Source organism: Nycticebus coucang, chromosome 18, assembly GCF_027406575.1.
Source record: "Nycticebus coucang isolate mNycCou1 chromosome 18, mNycCou1.pri, whole genome shotgun sequence".
Lineage (NCBI taxonomy): Eukaryota > Metazoa > Chordata > Mammalia > Primates > Lorisidae > Nycticebus > Nycticebus coucang.
In genome coordinates, this window is record NC_069797.1 from 19,134,368 (window position 1) to 19,154,993 (window position 20,626).

At 49.1% G+C, this 20,626-nt stretch overlaps 1 protein-coding gene across 3 annotated transcripts in view; it reads left to right on the plus strand.

The window, feature by feature from the left end:
• The window catches only part of GAS7 (growth arrest specific 7), a 251,170-nt gene that overhangs the window by 97,237 nt on the left and 133,307 nt on the right, over positions 1-20,626 (plus strand). The window contains exon 1 of one of the 3 annotated variants that reach the window (XM_053568735.1): positions 11,958-12,038. The exons of the other annotated variants lie outside the window; for them this stretch is intronic. Within the exon in view, the coding sequence (XP_053424710.1) occupies positions 12,015-12,038 (24 nt within the window). The 5' untranslated portion in view covers positions 11,958-12,014. Of the gene's footprint in view, positions 1-11,957; positions 12,039-20,626 lie in introns of those variants that run through there. 3 annotated transcript variants of the gene reach the window in all.

Here is a 20,626-nt window from a genome sequence, read left to right on the forward strand (position 1 = left end):
TCACGCCTGTAGTCTTAGCACTCTGGGAGGCCGAGGCAGGTGGATTGCTTGAGCTCAGGAGTTTGAGATCAGCCTGAGCAAGAGTGAGACCCTGTCTCTACAAAAAAAATAGAAAAATAAGCCAGTTATTGTGTTGGACACTTGTAGTCCCAGCTACTTGGGAGGCTAAGACAAGAGGATCACTTAAGCCCAAGAGTTTGAGGTTGCTGTGAGCTATGACACCACAATACTCTACCCAGGGCGACAGAGTGAGATTCTGTCTCCAAGAGAAACAAAAGAAAAGAAATGCCCTGGTGCCTGGGAGGCTTTGAACCTGAAAGATTCAAGCCTATGCTGGCTGGAGGGGGATGCCCTTTGACCTCAAACTGTGCATCACAAAACAGGCCATCCCTGCTCTGCCCAGGGCCCCTGGGTGGAATTAGTTTTGCTGAGGCACCTGCCTGCACAGTGATCACATTCATCCTCATTTTCCTGTTTCTCAGGCTGAGCCACACAGCCTGTTGGGACATGTTGAATCCTGGGAAGCCCTCTTCTTGGTCATTCATATGTCACTTGTCACTGTTCTCCGGCCCTGCCACACTTCATATGTGCAATCAAAATCACCTTTCCTTAACCTGTGCTGGAAGCCTTCACTTGCTATCGCTCTGGTCCCGGTGGGGAGAGCCACCTCTTCGGTTTCTATCATGCCGCCTGCCTTGGGCATACGTTTGAAATGATGGCACAGGCCTGGGAGTGATGACACCCACTTTCTTCTTTCTTTCTAGTTCCCTGTTTTTAGAGAAATGGCACAAATGAATGGGAAGTGCCTCAAATGGCAGATAAACCACTGATGTGCAATCCTGGAGCCAGACAGACCAAGGGCACCGGCACCTACCCAGTCTCTCCGGTCCTGTCTGGGAAACAGAGCTGGCAAGTGGCCAGTCTCCTCCGCATCTTACCTTAGTATCAATTGCAGTGGTTTGGGGAAGCCTGTGGACACAAAAAGGCCTCTGTCAGTCACTGATGTGACCTGAGGTTTCTAAGAGCTTCCCCACATCAGGAAGGCCTGCGGTTTGCATCCTGCTCAGGCTGTCCCAGGGCCAGAGGAGGCCTTCTCGGCTCTTGTTGGCATGTACTCTTGACTTCTGCAGCTTCGTCTGTACCAGGGTGGGCAGAGATGATGTAGCCATGGGAGGGGGACGGGGTACTAGGCTGGTCCCCATTTCCTCCAGCAAGGATGCTGTGGAATGGACTACAGTTAAAGCCAGGGCCGCCAGCAGGGATCTGCATGCTGGGTTTGTGATTCAGTGCCTTGGCCTTTCCTTGTTCTTGAACTTCAGCTGAATGAGCAGCTGGGCCAGCAGGTAACAGTGCTGAGTGACACAGGTGGAAGTGCTTTCTCAGGGCTAAGGAGACAGCAGAGCAGCCCCCTACCCAGAGGTCCTGGTGTAATGGGGTAAGGTAGTCCCAGGCATCAGGTCATCTCTAAGCTCTTGGGTGACTCTCTCGGGCAGTCACAGTTACTGACCACTACATTAGAGAATGGTGGAGAAGGTGGTGAGATTTCTCTTCATCCCATCATAGTGTTCAGTAGGGCTTTCCCTGTTTTTTTTTTAAAAGAGACACATGAAATTTTTATTTTTTTGTTTTCTTGTGGGAATCTTCCTGATTTTTTTATGTTGGCAACTAAGTCCAATATTTTTGAAAAGATCTGCAGGTGCAAGGGGACTGGGTTCAGCCCATGGTCTGGTTGGCAGGCTCTGGTGTGAGGCTGGCTCTGAACCCGCTGGATTCCCGGCGTCCAGACCTTCTCCACAACACGTGGGTACCCACATTTGTGCCCTGTTATCAGTCAGTTTACTGTTCTTGTCTCCAGACTCAGAGCCGGCTCTGCTTCAAAAACGTTACCGGGAACAGACTCTGAGTGAGTCGCGTTATCCCACAGCAACCCTATGTGTTATGTAGTGTTTGGTCCCATTTCTCAAAGGTGGAAATGACTCGGCCCAGGGCACGGTGGAGCCAGGACTCAGACGCAGGTGGTGTGTTCGCCCCATGAGCCAAAGCTCTTAGTCACCTCACTGGTTCTCTCTGCCTGGAGTTCTCGGGAGTCCCACTGGCTGAGAACACCCTGCCAGATGGCTTCTGTGTGGGACCTTCTGCCCTGGTCAGGTGACTCCTTAGAGTTCACCTGAGGTCAGGCTGAGCAGATGTTTTTGATGCCAGGGCGTCAGGTAGGGGTGGGGAAGTGGGAATCCAAAGTGTAGTCCCTGGACCTTAGAGAAATGGCCCATTTCTCACTGTGTCTTTCAGGATGCCCTTCCCCATCCTCGCCACTCCCCTCCTAGATTGTGCCCTGCCTGTTTCTGCTTCTGGCCCTTTCTCCCTAGCCTCTGGGGTTTGGAACAGGGCAGGAGGGATACCACTCTTGCTTGTATTTTCTCTCTGCAAGGCCAGGCCAGTGGACTGGTGAGCTGGGCAGAGCCTACGGAAGCAGAAAGTGGGGATGAGAGAGCGGGGAGCCGAGCTGGGAGGCTGGGGCAGCTAATCCAGGCTGGCGGCCTGTGTCGGGCTGATTGCTGGGGCTTAGCTGCTGTAAAAGCTGAAGGACAAATGAGGGAGAAAGGGGCTGGAACAGGCCCCTGGGCTGGGGGTGGAGGAGCAGGGCTCACAAGTGGGATTGGGAGGCCCTGCTGGACTAGTGAGGCACACGGGGCAGGTAGTCTAGTGCCTGTGGTATAGTGTCGTCAAGCAGGGGTGTCCAACCTGCGGCCCGCAGACAGCATGCCGATTATTTAAGGACTGTTTTATTTATGTGTCGTCCAGGTATCAGGAAAATTATGTGTGGACCTTTTTTTATGCTCATCAGCTTTTGTTAGTGTTTCTGTATTTAATGTGTGGCCTAAGACAACTCTTTTTCTTCTAATGTATGGCAGAAAAGAAAAAAGGTTGGGCACCCCTGGTAGTGTTTCCCAAGGAGCTATGCCAAGATGAATTTAGATGGTCTGTGGGCGAGACTTTTTGTACCAAGGAGTCACAGAAGGAGAAAGGTATTCCTTTTGCTGTGCTGTCTCCCTCCTTGTGCTGATGTGGAGGGGAAATTGTGGGTGTTTCTGGGTGAGAGCAGGCCTGAGCAGGCAGCAACACCCAGCCAGGACTGAACAAAACATTGTTTGGTCGTTGCTATGGTTATTTTTACGGTTACTGTAGATTTCTGGCAAATGTTACTAGTTTTCCATTCAGGGACTAATATAAATTGTCTGTTTGACACTTTTTTTTTTGAAAGGCAATAGAGTGAATCGACTGAAAATATTAGTAAACCAGAAAAAAGTAATATGAGATTATGCTGGAAATTACAGTAGTGGTTAGTCAAAGACAGGCTCTCAGGAGATGCTGGGTGTGGGGGCGTTCAAGGACTCTGGTGTAGAGTCAAATGGACTGTGGGGCTTCAAACCCATTAACAGTGTGACCTTGAACTAGTCATTTTATGTTTCTAAGGCATAGTTGACTGTGCTGTAAAACATTAATATGAAATGAGGTTGTGCATGTTACATGCTTGGCCCGATGCCTGACCCAGAGTCAGAGTTGGTGATGGTTATGATGATGCGAAGTGTCCATTAACACAGACCTCAAAGGCTAGTGTTCCTGGGCTAACCGTGAGCACAGGGCAGCATGGAACAGGATGCTTTGTGAGCTCTCTGTCAACACAGGGTTTTAAAGGCATGCCCCCTGTCTGGGGTTTGGTGTCAGAATCCTGCCATTGGATGGGCCAGACAGCCTAGGAGATCCCATCAAATGAACGTGCCACAGCCAGTGTGCAGGTAGACTCAGCATAGCAGCCTAGAGACGCTCTCCTGGGGAATGCCTGCGTGTCCCTGGCCGGCGTCTGAGAACTTGTGCTAAATATTAGGTGGTTCTTCTCCAAACTGTTCATATTTCCCTCTGGGAGTCTGAAGTTTGGGCACCTGCTAGATGGGAGGAGGGCTGGGTGGGAGGATACATGGCCAGCCCCTAATAAAACCTGGGCATGGCGCATCTACTGAGCTTTCCTGGTAGAGAGCAGTTTACAGGTGTTGTCACAACTTGTTGCCTCCACCAGGAGAGAACCCCACAAGGACAGGACTCCTGGAACTTACACCTGGTGTCCTCAGGACCTTGTTCCAGACTCTGTGTCCCTCCCTTGCATTTGTGTCCTTTTAATAAGTTTTTAAATATACTTTACTAAGGAAATATCTGCTGATTCCTGTGAGTCCATGAGTCCTCCTAGTGAATTATCAAACCTGGGAGTGGCCTGGGGGACCCCATAGCCTGTCTCTGTCTTCAGGTCATGGAAGGAGACCCCAGGCTCTATCTAGCAAAGGGTCTCCTAGAGTCAGACCCAGGGAATCAGCATGCAGGGTGTGGCGCTGCTTCCAGGAAGAATAATACCGGGCCCACCTCTCCTTGGGGTGCAGGTGTGAAGATGTCATACTTCTCACAGAGCAGCTTAAAAGGTTTGGGAGTAATAGGGTGCCGGCCCCATATGCTGGAAGTGGTGGGTTCAAACCAGCCCCAGCCAAAAAAAAAACTACAAAGAAAAAAAAGGTTTGGGAGGAAGCATAGGGGTGTTTTTACCTGTGGCTTAAGTCTCAGCTCTGACTCCTGTTGAATCTGAAAGACAGAGCACAGCTCCAAAATAATTTCCTCAGAAGTGACCAAGAGAACACCATTGGTGTGGTACTGATAATGTCAGAGACACCACACCCTGTGGGTGTTTTTTTTTTTATTTTTTAATGTTAGCAATAACCACACCTTAGTGGTTAGCATCAAGACTGAGGAATGTTAGTATCAGCTTCTCTCTGAGGGATGTGACTCAGTTACAAAGTCTCTTTCTACTAACTTGAGTCTCTGTGCAAGCTTCCAGGGGAGGTTTATGGTCTCTGATTACCCACCCCAAGCCAGGGCAGGGTATGCAGAGTGCCTGGGCTGTGTTTTGAAAGAACTGTCATGGCCCAAGGGTAGCAGGAGAGGTGTTTTCAGCCATTCCTGGCTTCTAGCTGGTGGTGTAGAGCCTGGTTGTTCTCTGCAGTATTTAGTTTTATGGGACTTCCTTGCTCACTGCCCCCAGCAGAGGGGGTGGGAGGTAGGACTGAGGTATGAGCTCAGAGAAATGAAAGAGCTGGAATAAAATGGGAGGCAGAGAAGACTCAGCTGCCATGGGCTGGAGGCTTGAACCCACCCAGATTGCACTGGAACATTTTATAAAGAATGGCAGAATCGTGAAGTGGGGAGAAGGAGGTATCACTTGCCAGCACTGTCAGTAAGAGCAGGCCAATTTTAAATGTTGTAATCCTTGCAAGAAGTATTTTTAATAATAATAATGCCATTATTATTATTTTCATTTTCATGGGATTCCAGAGATTGTCCAGAGAATCAAGTAACTTGCCCTGGCAGAGCATGGACTTGAACCCAGGGAGTCTGGCTCCCAGGTCTACCCTCTTTACCACTATGCTGTGGGGACCTGGTGACCTAGAAGTGCTCCTTTCTGACTCCACAATTCAGTGGCTCCTGGAGCCAGACTGAGGAGATCACAGTCACCACGATGTCCTGCAGAATGACAGTGATGTTGAAGGCTTTATGGACTAATTATATGGTTTTTTCTTGAAAGACCTAGACATAAATAGGTAACTGCTTAAAAATGTAAACCACTCACATGCTCTGTGTACCACCTACAGGGCTCGTTTGGGTGTTCAAGTGTCCCAGGGAGCTCTATGCTCTGGGAAACCTAGGTCACTGTCGGGTTACCTGCACCAGGTCTGTAGACCCCAGCAAACACCTGAAGTCTGGTTCTGATGCCTGGAAGCTGTTTCTGCCCAATATAGTGTGCGTATTCCGGCAAAGACCTTCCACACCTGGCCTCCAGGTTGTGGCCAGAGCTGAGCATCTTGCTCCCAGCTGCAAGAGTCCTCTCTGGAGGTGTCAGGGACAGACACCCAGCTTAGACTCGAGTCCACTCTGGCACCCTGGTAGGAGCGGCAAGCCCTTGCTCTCCCCATCTTTAGGTGCTGTGCAACATGACAATGAGATGGGCTGGACTGGGGGCACTGTCCCTAGACTGATGGCCCCGCCTAGGCGATGTGTGTCAAGCACCTGTATCAGCAGATTGCTATTCTCTCTAGGTGGCTCTCCTGGGAAGTGGTTGTTCCCCTTTCTTCTCTCTGCTGCCTCTGGCCTGGACCACCCTGGAGAGGCTCGCCCTTCCACCATAGGTGCAGGTGAGACTCAATTAAGTAAGAAGAAGCTGTGTCAGCTGGGCTTGGCTGTTCATCATCCCTCTCTCCTGCTCCCCTTTAATACCTACCCCTCTCCCTACCATTTCCAGCACCTATGGAGCCTCCCTACTCTGCCTCCCCCTTACCAACCTCCTCATTGGAGAAATTGGGATCCAGGGTCAAATGACATGTACCCCAAGCAGACAGCCCCCAGTGCCAGCTCCCCAAATGTTTCTGAACGGGCCACCTCCCAGGACACCCAGGCCTGTCTGCCTGGCACTCTGTGCTCCTGCACATCTTCTGGTGCAGAAATGACCAATACTCTGGTTGTTTCTTCTCTTGGTGCCACACGACTTGCACCATTAGTCCAAGTGGTTCTGTGGAGCTCCAGCCAGGCAGACCTTAGGAGGAATTAGGTGTTGGAAATGACATGTCTCATCCATATCACGTAACAGTCTGACATGGCCTGATGGAGGCAACTGATAACAGCTTTCAAAGATAGTCCACACCCTATGCCTCAGAACCTGGGGGAAAGGGACCTTTGTAGGTATAATTAAGTTGGTGATCTTGAGATGGGAAGGTTATCCTTGATTATCTGGGTAAGCCCTAAATGCAATCGTAAGCATCCTTGTAAGAGAGAGGCCCAGGTATATTTGACTACAGACACAGGAGTGTGACCAGGGAGGCAGAGATTGGAGTGATGCAGCCACAAGCCAAAGAATGCTGGCTGCTACCAGAAGGTGGAAGAAGCAAGGACTGACTTCTTGCCTAGAGCCCTTGGTGGGAGTGTGGCCCTACAAATACCTGATGTCCGCTCAGTGAGGCTGATTTTGGATTTCTGGCCTCTACATCTATGAAAGAATACATTTCTGTTGCTTTAAGCCACCAAGTTTGTGGTATTTTGTTATAGTGGCCAAACGAAGGTATTTAGAAATGCAGATACCTTTGGGAATGCAGATACCTTTTCTTCGTCTTGCAAATGCAGACGAAGAAAGCTGAATCTCTAAAATCTCCCCACTCTGTATTTTTTAATCTTTGAGCGTTACACTCTGAATAATACCCTTGCCAAGGGTATATTAGCCAGGACTCTGTCAGTTACACATTATAGAAATCCCACTCAAATTGGCTTCAAATGAAAAGGAGTTTATGTGTTGGTGAAATGCACCAACTGAACTGAACATACAAACTGAAATATTCCTGGGAGTTCAGCTTCAGGCGTGGTTCGATCAAGGAGCTTAAACAATGTCAGCAGTCTCAGGTCTGCCTGCCCCTGCTTCCTTCTCTTCCTCTCCAGCCCTTTTCCCTCTGCATTGGTTCCATTGTCAGTGAGGTTTCCTGTGAGTTGTCAGCGTGACCATCCTAGTAGCTTGAGGCATGCATCCTATCAAGATAATAACTTCTTTCCCCATTAGTTCCAAAATCAGACACCCAGGATTCATCTCTAGGTTACTGACTTGGATCCTATGCGTGTCTTGAACTGGTACTGTGCTCAAGGAGATGGGGTATGCTAACTGGCCAACCATGAGTGCTGAAAATGGTGAGAGGTAGTTCCCAAGGAAAATCAAGGTGCTCTCTCCAGAAGCAAGAGTGTGGGCAGGTGTACAGAGTATGGAGATGCTGTGAGTCACTTCGGGCCTGGTGGTTCTGGAAGGTGGTTTCTAGGCCATGAGAGCCCCCAGGGTGTGCTTGGAAATGCCAGCTCGTGTTGAGCTGCCTCCCTCTGCCCCAGTCTGGCACAAGACTCTCACGTGTGAAAACCAGACTCACAGCTGCCACATGTTGGGGATCCCGGGGATGAAGAGGCTGATCTGGGAAGTCCCAAAAGGTAGGAGATTGAGTGTAGAGCTGGGAAGCTGTAACAGCTGCTGCCGCTGGGACCTTACATTTGAAAATCACATTATCAGAACATCTTTGAACTTCTGTTGGCATTTACGTGACTAATGTTCGATCTGGCGAAGTCTGTGCTGGAAATGGAAAGGGGAAGTGGGGATAAATGCCTGTGCTGCAGCGGGGCTCTCTGTGGCAATGGTCTTTGGGGGCAGGGCCTCACTAGGGGCATTGAGGCAACAAAGGAACTTCTGTGGCTGGATGAAAAAATAAGCACTTCCTCTGCTCCTTATAAATGAGAGCCCTGGGCCCTGGATCTCCAGGTATTGGGCCAGGGAGGGTGGTAGTCAGGACCCGGCCAAGGTGAACAGGGCAGAGTGGAGGTGATGTGCTGTGAGTCCCAGAGCCAGCTGTGCAGGGTTCAGCCCCCGGTGCCATGCTTTGTTTGTTTGTTTGTTTGTTTTTTATTAAATCATAGCTGTGTACATTGATATGATCATGGGGCATCATTCAGTAGCTTCACAGACCATTTGACATACTTTCATCACACTGGTTAACATAGCCCTCCTGGCATTCTCTCAGTTACTGTGCCAAGACACTTACATTCCACATTTACCAAGTTTCACATATACCCTTGTAAGATGCACCGCTCCATGCTTTGTTTTTGAGGTGGCCTTGGACAAAACCCTCACTCCAGCACAGTCCCAGGACCACCAGGTTCTGAGCCGGTGCTGCTGTTATACTCGTTGGAAGTGCATGCAAACCTCTGGGCGAGCTACTGAACTGTTTGAACTTTGGTTCTGTCCTCTGTAATTACAGAACCTAGTTGGGCATAATTACAGAACCTAGTTGACTTGTCAGGGTTTTGCTGGAGCTGTCACTTCCCTGCTTTGGAGCAGAGATGGTGGTTTTGGCAGAAAATGTGGACATTACACCAGAGACATAAGATAAATGTTTTGCTATGCCCAGCAGAGAGAGCAGGATGGCAGGGGCCCTTCCGGGGTGTAGGACATGGGGACACATGTGTGAGTGCGTGCATGCAAGCGCCAGGTGCCCCTGCACCTGTGCCCATCACTTTGAAAGAGGAGAGACCCCTTTTGTAAGAATGACACAGCGAAACGGCATTTGCAGGCTCTGCCTAGCTGCTCCTGTAGGGGAAACCCCGTGAAACCACTACAGAGTCACCTTCTGATGTCCCTTCTTGATCCACTCTGGGAAACCCAGCGAGAAAGCCGGGCACAGAGCAGGGCAAAGCCTGCCTTTGCCAGGGCAGGGCGCCACCCTTCCATGTGACCCCCGAGGACCCCTGCCCTTCCCTGGGGTCCACGGCAGGCCCTACCCCTATGACCCCCAGTTACCCACAGGGTCTTGGGGGGCAGGAGGGTCTTTGGGGAGAGAGAACTGAGGTCCGTGGGGTCATTAGGAATTATTAGCATCAGCTAGTGGTGGCTCAGCAGTACCAGGGAGAGAAGAAAGGGAAGAAAGAGAATGGGATGTGAGCAGCCCTGACTTGCCGACTCAGGGATTTCTGAGACCAAAAAGCAACCACCAGCAAAGCAGAATTAGCTGTTATTTAAAATTATTCACATCAAGAGATTTAAATGATCTCCGTCCACGGCGTGTGTGGGGCTTCTCTCTAGGCAGAATGCATTCTGTGTGTTGAATGTCTGCTTGTATTTTCTGTATATCAGTAGAGAATTGTTTGAGGATTAAATGACACCCTGGTACTACAGTTATAGTATCTACTTTAAAATTCTTACCAGGGCAAGCATTCCTCCTTTCGTGTGGGTCAGAGCTTGTCTGTGGTCTCTGAAAGTCCTAAGGTTTCCTTTTTGGGGAAATGAACTTGAGTGGGATACAGGGAGCCGCCGAGCCTGGTCAGTGGGTCTGTAAGAACACCTGGGGCCTGATGGTTCTTTGTTGTGGGCAGCTGGTCCTGTGCATTGTAGGATATTTAGCAACACCCCTACCCCATAAATGTCTTCAAATATTGCCAAATGTCCCCCTGGGGGCAGGGCACAATCCTCCCTGGTTCCAAAACAGGGCTGCACATCCAGCACCGTGTTGTTCCCCTGGAAGCTGGGAGAAGATGAGCCCCTCTGTTCTGGATTGAGGGTGAGGATGGGAGTGGGAACACGCAGCTTGGTTTGCGCTGACAGAAAGGAAGCAGTGGCCTGACGGGGTGGGTGCCAGAGCTGCCCTGCCCCAGCTGTCCCCCAGAGGCTCCTGGAGCTGTCACACTGTTGTTAATGACAGCGATTCCTGTTGGTGCTTGTGCATCTTTGGATGAAACTAGAAAAGAAGCCGAACTGTCTTCAACTGCACTGTAAAAGAGGATATAAAAAACTCAATAAAACACTAAAATGTCAGCCGAAGCAAGATTGCTTGCTGAGACCTCAGCAGGGAGGGGTGGACGGCAGGCTGGGCCCGGCACTGTTTGTGGGAGTTATGGGCGGGGAGTCTGGCCCGTGCTGGGGGCCACCAAGCCCGAGCTCTGGGCCAAACACACAGCACCCCCACCCCCGATTCTCAGGCCCAACCCTGATGCTGTAATTCAGTTTATTTTGCTGAATATGAAATCCATCTGGTTCTGATTTCTTCCTTGTAATCCGTCATCTCCATGTGGCTGCAGAGCCAACAGCCGTGCAGAGCGACTTTGAAGTTGTTGTTCTGGGGTAAGTAGGAAGTTGTGTTCTTCCAGGGTTCAGTGGGGCGACCATGAGGTTTGCATTGGATTCAAGAACTGCTCCAAGGAGTTGAGAGAGGGAAGAGGACTGGCCCAGTTGGTTTTGGTTCTGGCCCAGGAAGCCCGGCTGAAGCAGAAGGGAGAGTTTGCAGAGCCCATGGTGGATCTGCACAGCCAAGGGCCCCGCTCTGGTCCTCAGCTAAGGTCGCCAATTCTCCTTGTTCCAGTGTCTCTGTTGAAACAACAGAAGCTCCTCAGGGAACTAATACACCCACCCAACCTGTCCCACCCCCATTGTGAAAACTAGTAAATGGCTTCAAACGTTGCCACATGTCCCCCACGGTTTGGAAACAGGTTGTGTATGGGGTTGCTCGGTAGTATGGTAAGTTACGTTTAGTGCTCTAGGAAACTGCCCGTGCTCTGCAGAGTGGCTGAGCCAGTTCGCATTGCCGCCCACAGAGTAGGAGAGTTGGTCGCTCTGCATCCTTGTTGGTTCTCAGCACTGTCAGTTGTTTTCATTCAGGTAATTCTAGGAACCTGTAGCTTCTGTGAGGCACTGGGGCTTCAGCACTATCCAAGAGGAATGTAGGAAAAGGAGGTGGCAACTGGGAGAAGATGCCTATCCCAAGACCACAGAGGTTGGAGAGCATAGGCTGCTTTGCCCCCAGCCCCCTCCTGTTACACTTATTTTATGGTTGAAGCTCAGAGAGGTAAAGTAGCATGCCGGATGTCACCCAGCTAACTGCTGGCCTCTTGACACTTCACTAGGCAGTGGCAGAAGGTCACCTTTGTTTCAGAAGCATACTTTAAAAGTGCCAGGGCCACAGGCTGCTTCCCGCGGTGCTTAAGGTGAGAGCTTTTGCAAATTGATATACCTGGTTAGGATCATCACACTCCCTTGATGTCTTGGCCTCAGGTCTGCTCCAGGCAGGAAGGAGCGTGTGCAGGGGTGATGGCTGCAGCTGGGGAGGAGGACGGTCATCACCACCAGGCGCTTCTCCGGAGGCCGTCCCACACCCACCTTCAGGGGGCAGGGGCCCAGCTGGCCGGGAGGGCTGTGGACATGCTTTCTCGATTGCAGAATACTTCTCTTTTCATGTTGAATATCATTTGTTTGGTTGCCACGGCAACATCAAGTCTCTATTTTAATGCTAACCTGCGTGGCTGCAACTTTCTATATATAAATGCTGCTTTGCACAGTGAATTAGCTGATGCCACAGGGAAGCAGCAGATGTGGAGACGGTCGCAGAAGATGACCAGAGTGCCCGATTTGCATGAGGACAGACTGTGGCACTGAGGTGAGCTGGAAGCCAGGGCACTGCCGGTTCTCTGGTGCAGGTGCTCGAAGCTAATTGGAGCGAACTGAGTGCCAGGGGGTTGTTCCTCCCACAGCCTCTGGGCTTTAGGCACTTGGGGAGATTCTTCTGTTTTGGGTATTTCTTTCCTCCTCATGTCTCCAGTGAGTCTGGGTCACACAGTGACCCAAGGCTCTGCAAAAAGAGAAAGCCACTTGAGCAGGGAGGCATGTGAGATGAGCACCATGGGAAGTCATTGCTCTTGGTTTCCTGGGACTTACCTTGGTTTCCTGTCTTGGATTTTTGCCTTTTCTTAACTCCCTGGTGTGTTGCAGTCCTGAATTGCTGAACGGCTCCAAATTGTGTGGTGGAATCCTTAGAAGAAGCCTGGAAGCCTCACTCAGGCTCCAGAGGAGGGCGAAGCCCAGGGAGGCCATGTGCTCTGCCAAACACCACACAGCCACTCAAGGAGAAAGCGGACTGGGAAACCAGGGCCCCAGCAGTCTTCGGACTCACTCACGGGTGCCATGTCTGTGCACGTTTTGTTGCGGGGTCCGGGCAGTGTTCAGGTGCACACATCAGATAAAGGAGGTGCAGAGAGGACGATGCTCCTGGGTGTTCCTTTCTACTGTTGCAAGCGGGGAGCTTGGCGTGAGCCCAGGGTTATGTAACGGGGCCCAGATTGGCTTCTGGAAAGAGCATAGAATTCAAATCTAGAAAACCTGGTTTCTTGCGGATTCTGCCACTTTTGACCTATGTGGCAATTTCGTCAGCTTTTCTGAGGCTAGGTTTCCCCACCTCGATGTGGGGTGTGCTAAGTATCCTTCCTTGGTGTTGTGAAGAGCCAGTGTCACGGCCAGTGCGAACTTGTCAAGGACCACAGTGTGGAAATGATGTGTCTGAGCGCAGAGTGGATAACCATAAGAGATCCCATATGTCAGGTCAGAGCCCACGTGCCCTTAGCTGGGACAGGGATGCTGGCCCAGCCAGAGGCAATATCTTGAAGATTGGGTTTCTTGGTATGGTGTGAAATGCAGCCAAGTTTATTGTCCTCTGAATGTCTCGTTCGGGCTTTCACTCCTGTAACCTCAGACATTGACAAACTTTTTAAGTGCGTTGTATCCAAAGACTTGGACTTTGTTCTTGAAGAGAGAAAATTTGTATGATTATAATCTAAGTGCACCACAGGGACTGGGAGATTCAGAATTGGGAGAATTCGCTTCTTCCCAGGTGGGTGAAGGAAAGTGTAATGAAGGATTTTTTTCTAGGAATTTTTTTTTTTTCCAGTTTCTGGCTGGGGCTGGGTTTGAACCCACTACCTCCGGCATATGGGGCCGGCACCCTACTCCTTTGAGCCACAGGCACCACCCCTTTTTCTAGGAATTTTTGATTGAAAGGAGGAAATCCTTTTTTTTTTTTTAAATTTTAGATTAATATCAGGGTAGAAATAATTAGGTTACAGTGTTTGCATTTGTTAGAAAGAGTCCCAGGGTGGGGCCACACCTACGGTGCATCTTAGAATGGGCGAAACCTACTAAATGCAGAATACAAATGTCTACATACAATAACTAAGAAAATGCCATGAAGGCTACGTTGAACAGTTTGATGAGAATATTTCAGATTGTATATGAAACCAACACATTGTACCCCTTGATTGCACAAATGTACACAGCTATGATTTAACAATAAAACAAAAAGAGTCCCTTTTAGTGTCCTGCACCCAAGAAGGAAATTCTAAACAATGAGACTAGGACCAGGTAAAGCCATGTTTTCTGAACCCTGAGTTATGAGCCACACAGCTCACGTCATCCGTGTCAATGAGCGCAGAAAACACAACAGGGAGATACTGGGGTGCGTTGCACATGGCAGGGCAAGTGTTGTCGTGTGAAACTTTAGCTCGTGTGTGTATTGAGTTGTGGAGTAAAATGTGTTTTTCACTGTGAGTCAAACTTTCAAACAAAGAATGTGGAAACTGTTGGCCTCCATTAATGGGCAAATGGGCCTGAACTTTCTCCTGGGGATGGCTGTACATTTCCTTTCCAAGGAGAACCTGGCCAACCCGGAAAGAGAAGGGGATGGTTTTTCAGTGCAGGGAAATCAGGATGCAACGTCCTTTTGAGAATCTAATGTGGTGCAGCATAGTTAGGGCCAGACAAGCTATTTGGGACAGAAAGGTGGCAGCCCCAGCTCCAAGGAGGGGCTGAGGTCTGTCATAGGACAGCTTCTGTGGGCAGAGAGAGACGAAAGATGACTGTGATTCTTCAAGCAATGGCCTGCAGGAATCACCCTGCACTCTTCCCAGTGGCCCCAGAGCACACATTCCCATTCCTCTGAGCCCTGTGGCTTTGGGTTCCTTACACCTCCCACAAAGCCCTGTGTTCCCAGCGTGGCCAGCTTCCAGCTGCCTGGTCTTGCTACCCATGGGAATCTCTCTGCTCACCACGATAACTCTGTCATCTCATAGTCAGACTTGTGGACATGTGTCTCTCCTCCCCCAGGCTGCCGGGCCTGGCTCCTGGCTCACTTTCTAGTTGGTTCCCAAGTGTCCGGGTGGCTTTTCCCTGCCCAGTTTTCTGCAGGTGTCTCAGTCCTTAACCTGTTTGGACTTCTTCACATACCTCCTCCCCTTCTGAACCTCCTCAACTAATGGAGATACCCCAGAGACTGAGTAGGGCAAACTTGCCAGGGTCCCTTTTGCCCCAGAAACCTCGTCTTGAGCTTTCCTTCCAGGGAATGTTGGCCTAGGCGGGGGGAGGGCAGCCCTGGGGCAGGAGGCAGCTGGCCACATGTTGCAGCCCTTGGAAGATGTGCATGAGTCCCTAGAAGCTGCCATCCAGCTGCACCCAGCAGTGTGAGAAGCAGTCCTGGCTACAAAGATGGATGGTACAGTACGGATGTGCTGGTTGATACTTTAAGGCAGTGGTATTCGATGCTGTAGAATTGGGGAACCCTCTCTTCAAATGACTGCTTATACAGATACCCAGTAGTTACAATTAGGGGTTGCACACTGGTGGCCAGTAAATCAAATGCATAACTGTGGGATTTTCTCGGTGCTTGTTTCATTTTGGGGTTTTTGCCCATGGTTTCATTTAAAAATTTTTGAGTTGGTTGCCAATATCTTAAAATGTGCATATTTCACATTAAAAATTCAGATTTCCAGCTTCTCGCACAAAGATGAGGATTCTGTCAATGCCACACCTGCCGTTCTGCATGGCAGGAATGTGCTGGTGATGAGTAGTGGGTTTCCAGTTTGCTGCAGTCCCCGCCCATCTCTGCTGTCACCAGCACTACGGCCAATAGGGGAACTATTACTGTTATTAATTTCATTAGGGTGCCTTTTCTTAAGGTTAGGGGAAACGTGAAATATTCCCTGTACCTGTGTCTATGAGAAGACGGAAGGTAAGAGGGCCATGCTTTTTCAAAGAGTGTTAAAAGAATCTATTTCTAGGGGCGGCGCCTGTGGCTCAAAGCAGTGGGGCGCCGGCCCCCGTATACTGGAGGTGGTGGGTTCAAACCCGGCCCCGGCCAAAAACTGCAAAAAAAAAAAAATCTATTTCTTTCTGAAAGCGAATTTATCAGTCTCTGAAAGATTAATTTTCTGGGCCCATAGACAGATTTAGAACAGACTTTTTGTTTTTCTTTTGAATTCAGTGGTTCTCAAAGTATGGTACCTAAACCTGCAGCAGCTGCATCACTTGGGAACTCATGAGAAATGCAAATTGTCACCCAGACCTACCGATCCAGAAACTCAGAGGGTGGGCCCCAAGGCTCTGAGTTCTGAGTGCCCTTCTCATGCATCCTGAAGTTTGAGAACCACTGCTCTGATGTTCAGAGTAGGGACAAGATACCAGCACCTGTTATTGTCATGTTCCTTCCTGTTAAGACCAGAAGGGAAGAGAGGCGAAGATCCCTCCCTTAGCCAAAGATAAGGAGTTAAGGGTCTCGCCACCCCCCATGCCCCTCCAGGCGGGATTCTGTACATGCCAAGAGGGCCTGTGGAGATCTCAGCAGATCCCCATTCTTCTTTGTTTAATCACTGACTATTCAGATTTCTGTCTGTGAGTCCAGCAGGTACAATGTGGATGAATAAGCCTGGTGCCTCCACTGTCCTGGAAAGATGGTCACTGGGCTGCCTTTGGATGGGGCCAGTGGTGTGTGACCTTACAGAGAAGGCCAGAGAACTGAATCACATCAAGAGGAACCACGTTGTCTGCTCAAGCTCATCCAGAGTAACCAGGCAGGCTGGGTGTGGTGGCTCACACCTGTAATCCTAACACTTTGGGAGACCAAGGTCAGTGGATTGCCTGAGCTCAGGAGTTAGAGACCAGCCTGAGCAAGAATAAGACCCCGTCTCTACTAAAAATGGAAAAACTAGCCAGGCATTGTGGCTCCCAGTCCTGGGAGGCTGAGGCAGGAGAATCACCAATCAGCTATGTGCCACAGCCCTCTTACCCAGGGCAACAGAGTAAGACTGTCTCAAATAAACAAAAAAACAAAACCAAAAACAAAGAGTGACCAGGCATTTAAGGGCTAGGGGGTCTTTAGATGAAAATATTGCCAGATCTTTAACAACATATAGGCAAGAGCCATGCGCCTCAAATCTAGCTCTGGTAACTGAGACTGCTGTTTCCTGGGTGATCACTGGCCCTTTCAGCTTTCTCTGTATAGAGACAGTGGTCCACATGAGCTAAGTGTTTTCCAACTGTATTTACTTGGAGGACCTGAGGTATGTTTGTTTTCCAAACTCTGACCAAGGCATTCATGGCCTTCCCACCTGGCCCCTTTTGTTCATTTGTGATTCTGGGGACCCCCAACAGCATTTAAGTTGCTAAGCCCCCTCCTAGTGTGAAATGGATAAATCTACGACAGTGCGTCTGTGTCCACCTTCTGGTCTCCCTCTCTTCCTACCCTCCCTGGGCGTCTGGGTGACCCCAGAAAAGTAAGAAACCCCCTTTCTAGGGAAGCTGACAGATTCTACTCAGGGTCTGGGAAGAACTTCATCTAGTCAAGACATACTTCCTGTGTATGTTTTCTGTGTCTGGGGACAGATTTGACTAGGATACTCCTGTTCTTGGGGGAGCTCTGATGAGTGAGGGATGATGACCACTCATCACTGGGCATACAACCAAGAGCAGCTGAGAGATGCACAGGAGGGAGGAGGAAAAGCTGGGCCAGCGTGGGCCTGCATTGCCCAGGAGATGGCCCCCGGCTACTAGACAGAGCAGGGTGCGTCCCTTCCAGGCTGGAGGGCTGAACTCAGGCTTTCGGAATTTAGCCTCAGTGTTCGGGGCTTCCTGGCTACAGAGCCTTAGTACATCAGTACGTCAGTGGGAGAGCCAAGCCTCTGGCTGCCTCTGCTTCTTGCGGTGGGTAGTGGGTAGTGGGGTGGGTAATCTCCCCTGGGGGGCACCAGCTCTTCCAGCTCAAACCCCAGACTGGCTCACAGCTGCTCGGTGCATGGTGCTCAGTCGGCATCCTTCTATGGCAGTGGTTCTCAACCTTCCTAATGCCGCGACCCTTTACTACAGTTCCTCATGTTGTGGTGACCCCCAAGCATAAAATTATTTTCATTGGTACTTCATCACTGTAATTTTGCTACTGTTATGAATTGTAATGTAAATATCTGATATGCAGGAGACCCCCAACGGGGTCGCGACCCACAGGTTGAGAACTGCTATTCTAGGGTGTCCTTTCCCCCTGGGATGCTGGTCCAGGCTCTTTGCTGTGGAGTTGCTTTTTTAGCTCTTCCCTACCCACCCTCTTAGACTCATTTCTCCCCCTGAGATTCCTCCTTCCAGTTGACAAGGCTCCCCACTGGTCACCTTCTACAGGATCAGAGTGATAATTAGGGGCTTGGCCCGCTGTGGCTTTGACTGTAACTTCCAGACTGGAGCCTTTGGACAGTGGATTCCTGGACGCTGCAGAAGGCCCTCAGGTACCACGGAAGAAACAGGGTGAGATTCCTGGGGTGAGGTGAAACTGGCGCCAGCCTTGGAGACTGAACACCGGCTTGAAACTAGCCCAGCTATAAAATGAAGATAAGGAATCCCCTCCAGATTTTTGTAAGGGCCAAATAATCTACCATATATCAAGTTACTGGCCCCCAGTAGTACCATAGCATGTAAGAACAACAAAAGACAAGATCTAACAGTGAGATACAGGCAGTGAAATTGACCTTGAGGATATCTAAAGGTGGGGGAAAAAGGGAAACCTAACCCTTTTCTCCCCTGTTATCCAACCTGCTTCATTTTTAGGAGCTTATGTAAATAAAAGAGAGTGTTTTCTTGAGTGTTTTTGCCCACAGCAAGAGAGTTCCAGTGGAGGCATCTGGGAGCTTCTTGGGGAAGGTTGCCAGGGTCTTGTGTTGGTTGGATCACAGCTCTTGGACTAGGACCAGGTTTGTTTCTTGGTCTTGTTTCTTCCAGCCTGACAGCTTTCAGTGGTTATAGCCCTGGTGGACTTGGATGTTCCTAGCCCTGTGGGTTTTACTGGCTCCTTTTGATGGTTCTCAAATTCTAATCTAGCTATCTCATATCCTTCTTCTTCCTCCTTCGACCAGCCCAGTGCACGTCAGAAAGGTTAGACGGTGTAATAATTCTGGAGAGTTTAGCATGGGCTGTTGGGAAAGCCCATGTAACAGGAGTGACTCAGCATTGGTGACCTCCACCTACAGCTTTTCTCGAAGGGTTGTGAAGGTGGCGGGGGCAAAGCTAACACACATCCACCATCGCTTCTGCACTTTTGTTTAATCTTTACAAAATTTCTGTGAAGTAGGTGGTGGTACTTCCATCTTTATGTGAGGTTCCTAGAGGTGAAGTGCCTTGCCCACAGTTATATGGCTGGCTAGCGCTGGAACCTAGATTTGAACTTCCTCTCTGCTGACTGAATGGTAGAGGCTGGGTTTGGAGGTAAGCAGATGGATGCCTGTGGTCACCCCAACTGGTTTGTGGGGCATGTAGCTTCAGTTTTCAGCCCTGCCCTCACTCCAGGACTGCTCTGCAGACCTTATTTTGGGAATCTCTGTAGCAAAGTGGAGGTTGTGGTTTCTGGAAGCTGCTGGAATCTTGCAGGCCCTTTTGTTTAAAGGGAGCTTTGCATCTCAATGAGTGAGGAAAAAATAGGCAGAAGAGGATTTGCCAAAAGGGAAAATCAAATGGGTTTATGACTTCACCCCTTTTGTGTACACAGATGTTTCCTCCCTGGGCCCTTTCCTTCATGAGGGCTCACTGGCAGCAAACAGATGGGAAGTAACTGGAGGTTGAGCAGAAGTGAGCAGGGCTTGAGGGTCACCTTTCACATCAGTGTCAAGGTCAGCTGGGGAAGCAGTCCGAGATGGTATTTGGGGTTCTGCCTTGCCATCTGACTGTGAGCTAGTCCACACCAAGGTTTAGGGCAGCTAAAGGATAAGGAGGGGACTCTGTTTTGGGGACTATGGATACTCAGCACTGAATCTCTGTCTCTAGGCCTCAGTTTTCCCATCTGTAAAATGGGGAGATGATCAAATGATCACTGAGGTCCCTTTTGTCTCTAATTTTTGTGTTAGCCTTTCATTGGTTGAAAACATTCCATACCTTTACCCTTTGGCCTTTCTTTTCTTAAAGATAAAGTCCTCCATGTCTCTCTACCGTTTGAAAGAATGGAGAAGCATGAATCCTATGTACTCAATTTTGATATGAGGACAATTAATGACAATTAAGGTTATGGGGGGGGAAGCAGAAAGAGGGACGGAGGGAGTGGGGTGGGGCCTTGGTGTGTGTCATACTTTATGGGGGCAAGACATGATTGCAAGAGGGTCTTTACCTAACAATTGCAATCAGTGTAACCTGGCTTATTGTACCGGCAATGAATCCCCAACAATAAAAAAAAAGAAAGATAACACAGTGAACCCTCATCTGGTAAATAATGGTCATTTTAGGGGATGGCAAGACAGATGGGATATGTTGAGGGGTTTATTGGGATTATTTAAATATTTTTAATAAGGCTATATTCATCCATCATTGTGTAATAAAAAATAAGCTTGAAACTTTGAAAATCTATTAAAATTAATATGTTCATTATAGAAAGCAGGAAATACAGGAAAACAGAAATAAGAAAAAAATGGGGGGTATTCTTTTTCTTCCTTTTTTAGCTGTGTATTTTTTTCTACATAATTGGTATCATAATAGTATGTTTGGAATTATATACGCTGATTTTGGTGATGGGAGGAGTCCTGACTATAAAAATAATTATTTTTTTGTTTTTATTAAATCATAACTGTGTACATTGATTTATTTATGGGATTCAGTGTACTGATTTGACACACAGCGTGAAATTCTTACATTGAACTGATTAACACATCCATCACAGTTATACTCTTTTCTTAATAGTTTTGAAATGTACCATTGCATCATGCACATTAGGTGAGGTCCCCCCAAATACCCTCCCTCCTCCCCCCTCCCCTTCCCTATCTCTCCTCTTCCCTTCTACTTTCTGGACTATAGTTATGTTTTGCCATTCATATGAATGTGTAGGTGATTATATATTGATTTCATAGTAGTATTGACTACATTGGATACTTTTTATTTCCATTCTCGAGATACTTTACTAAGAAG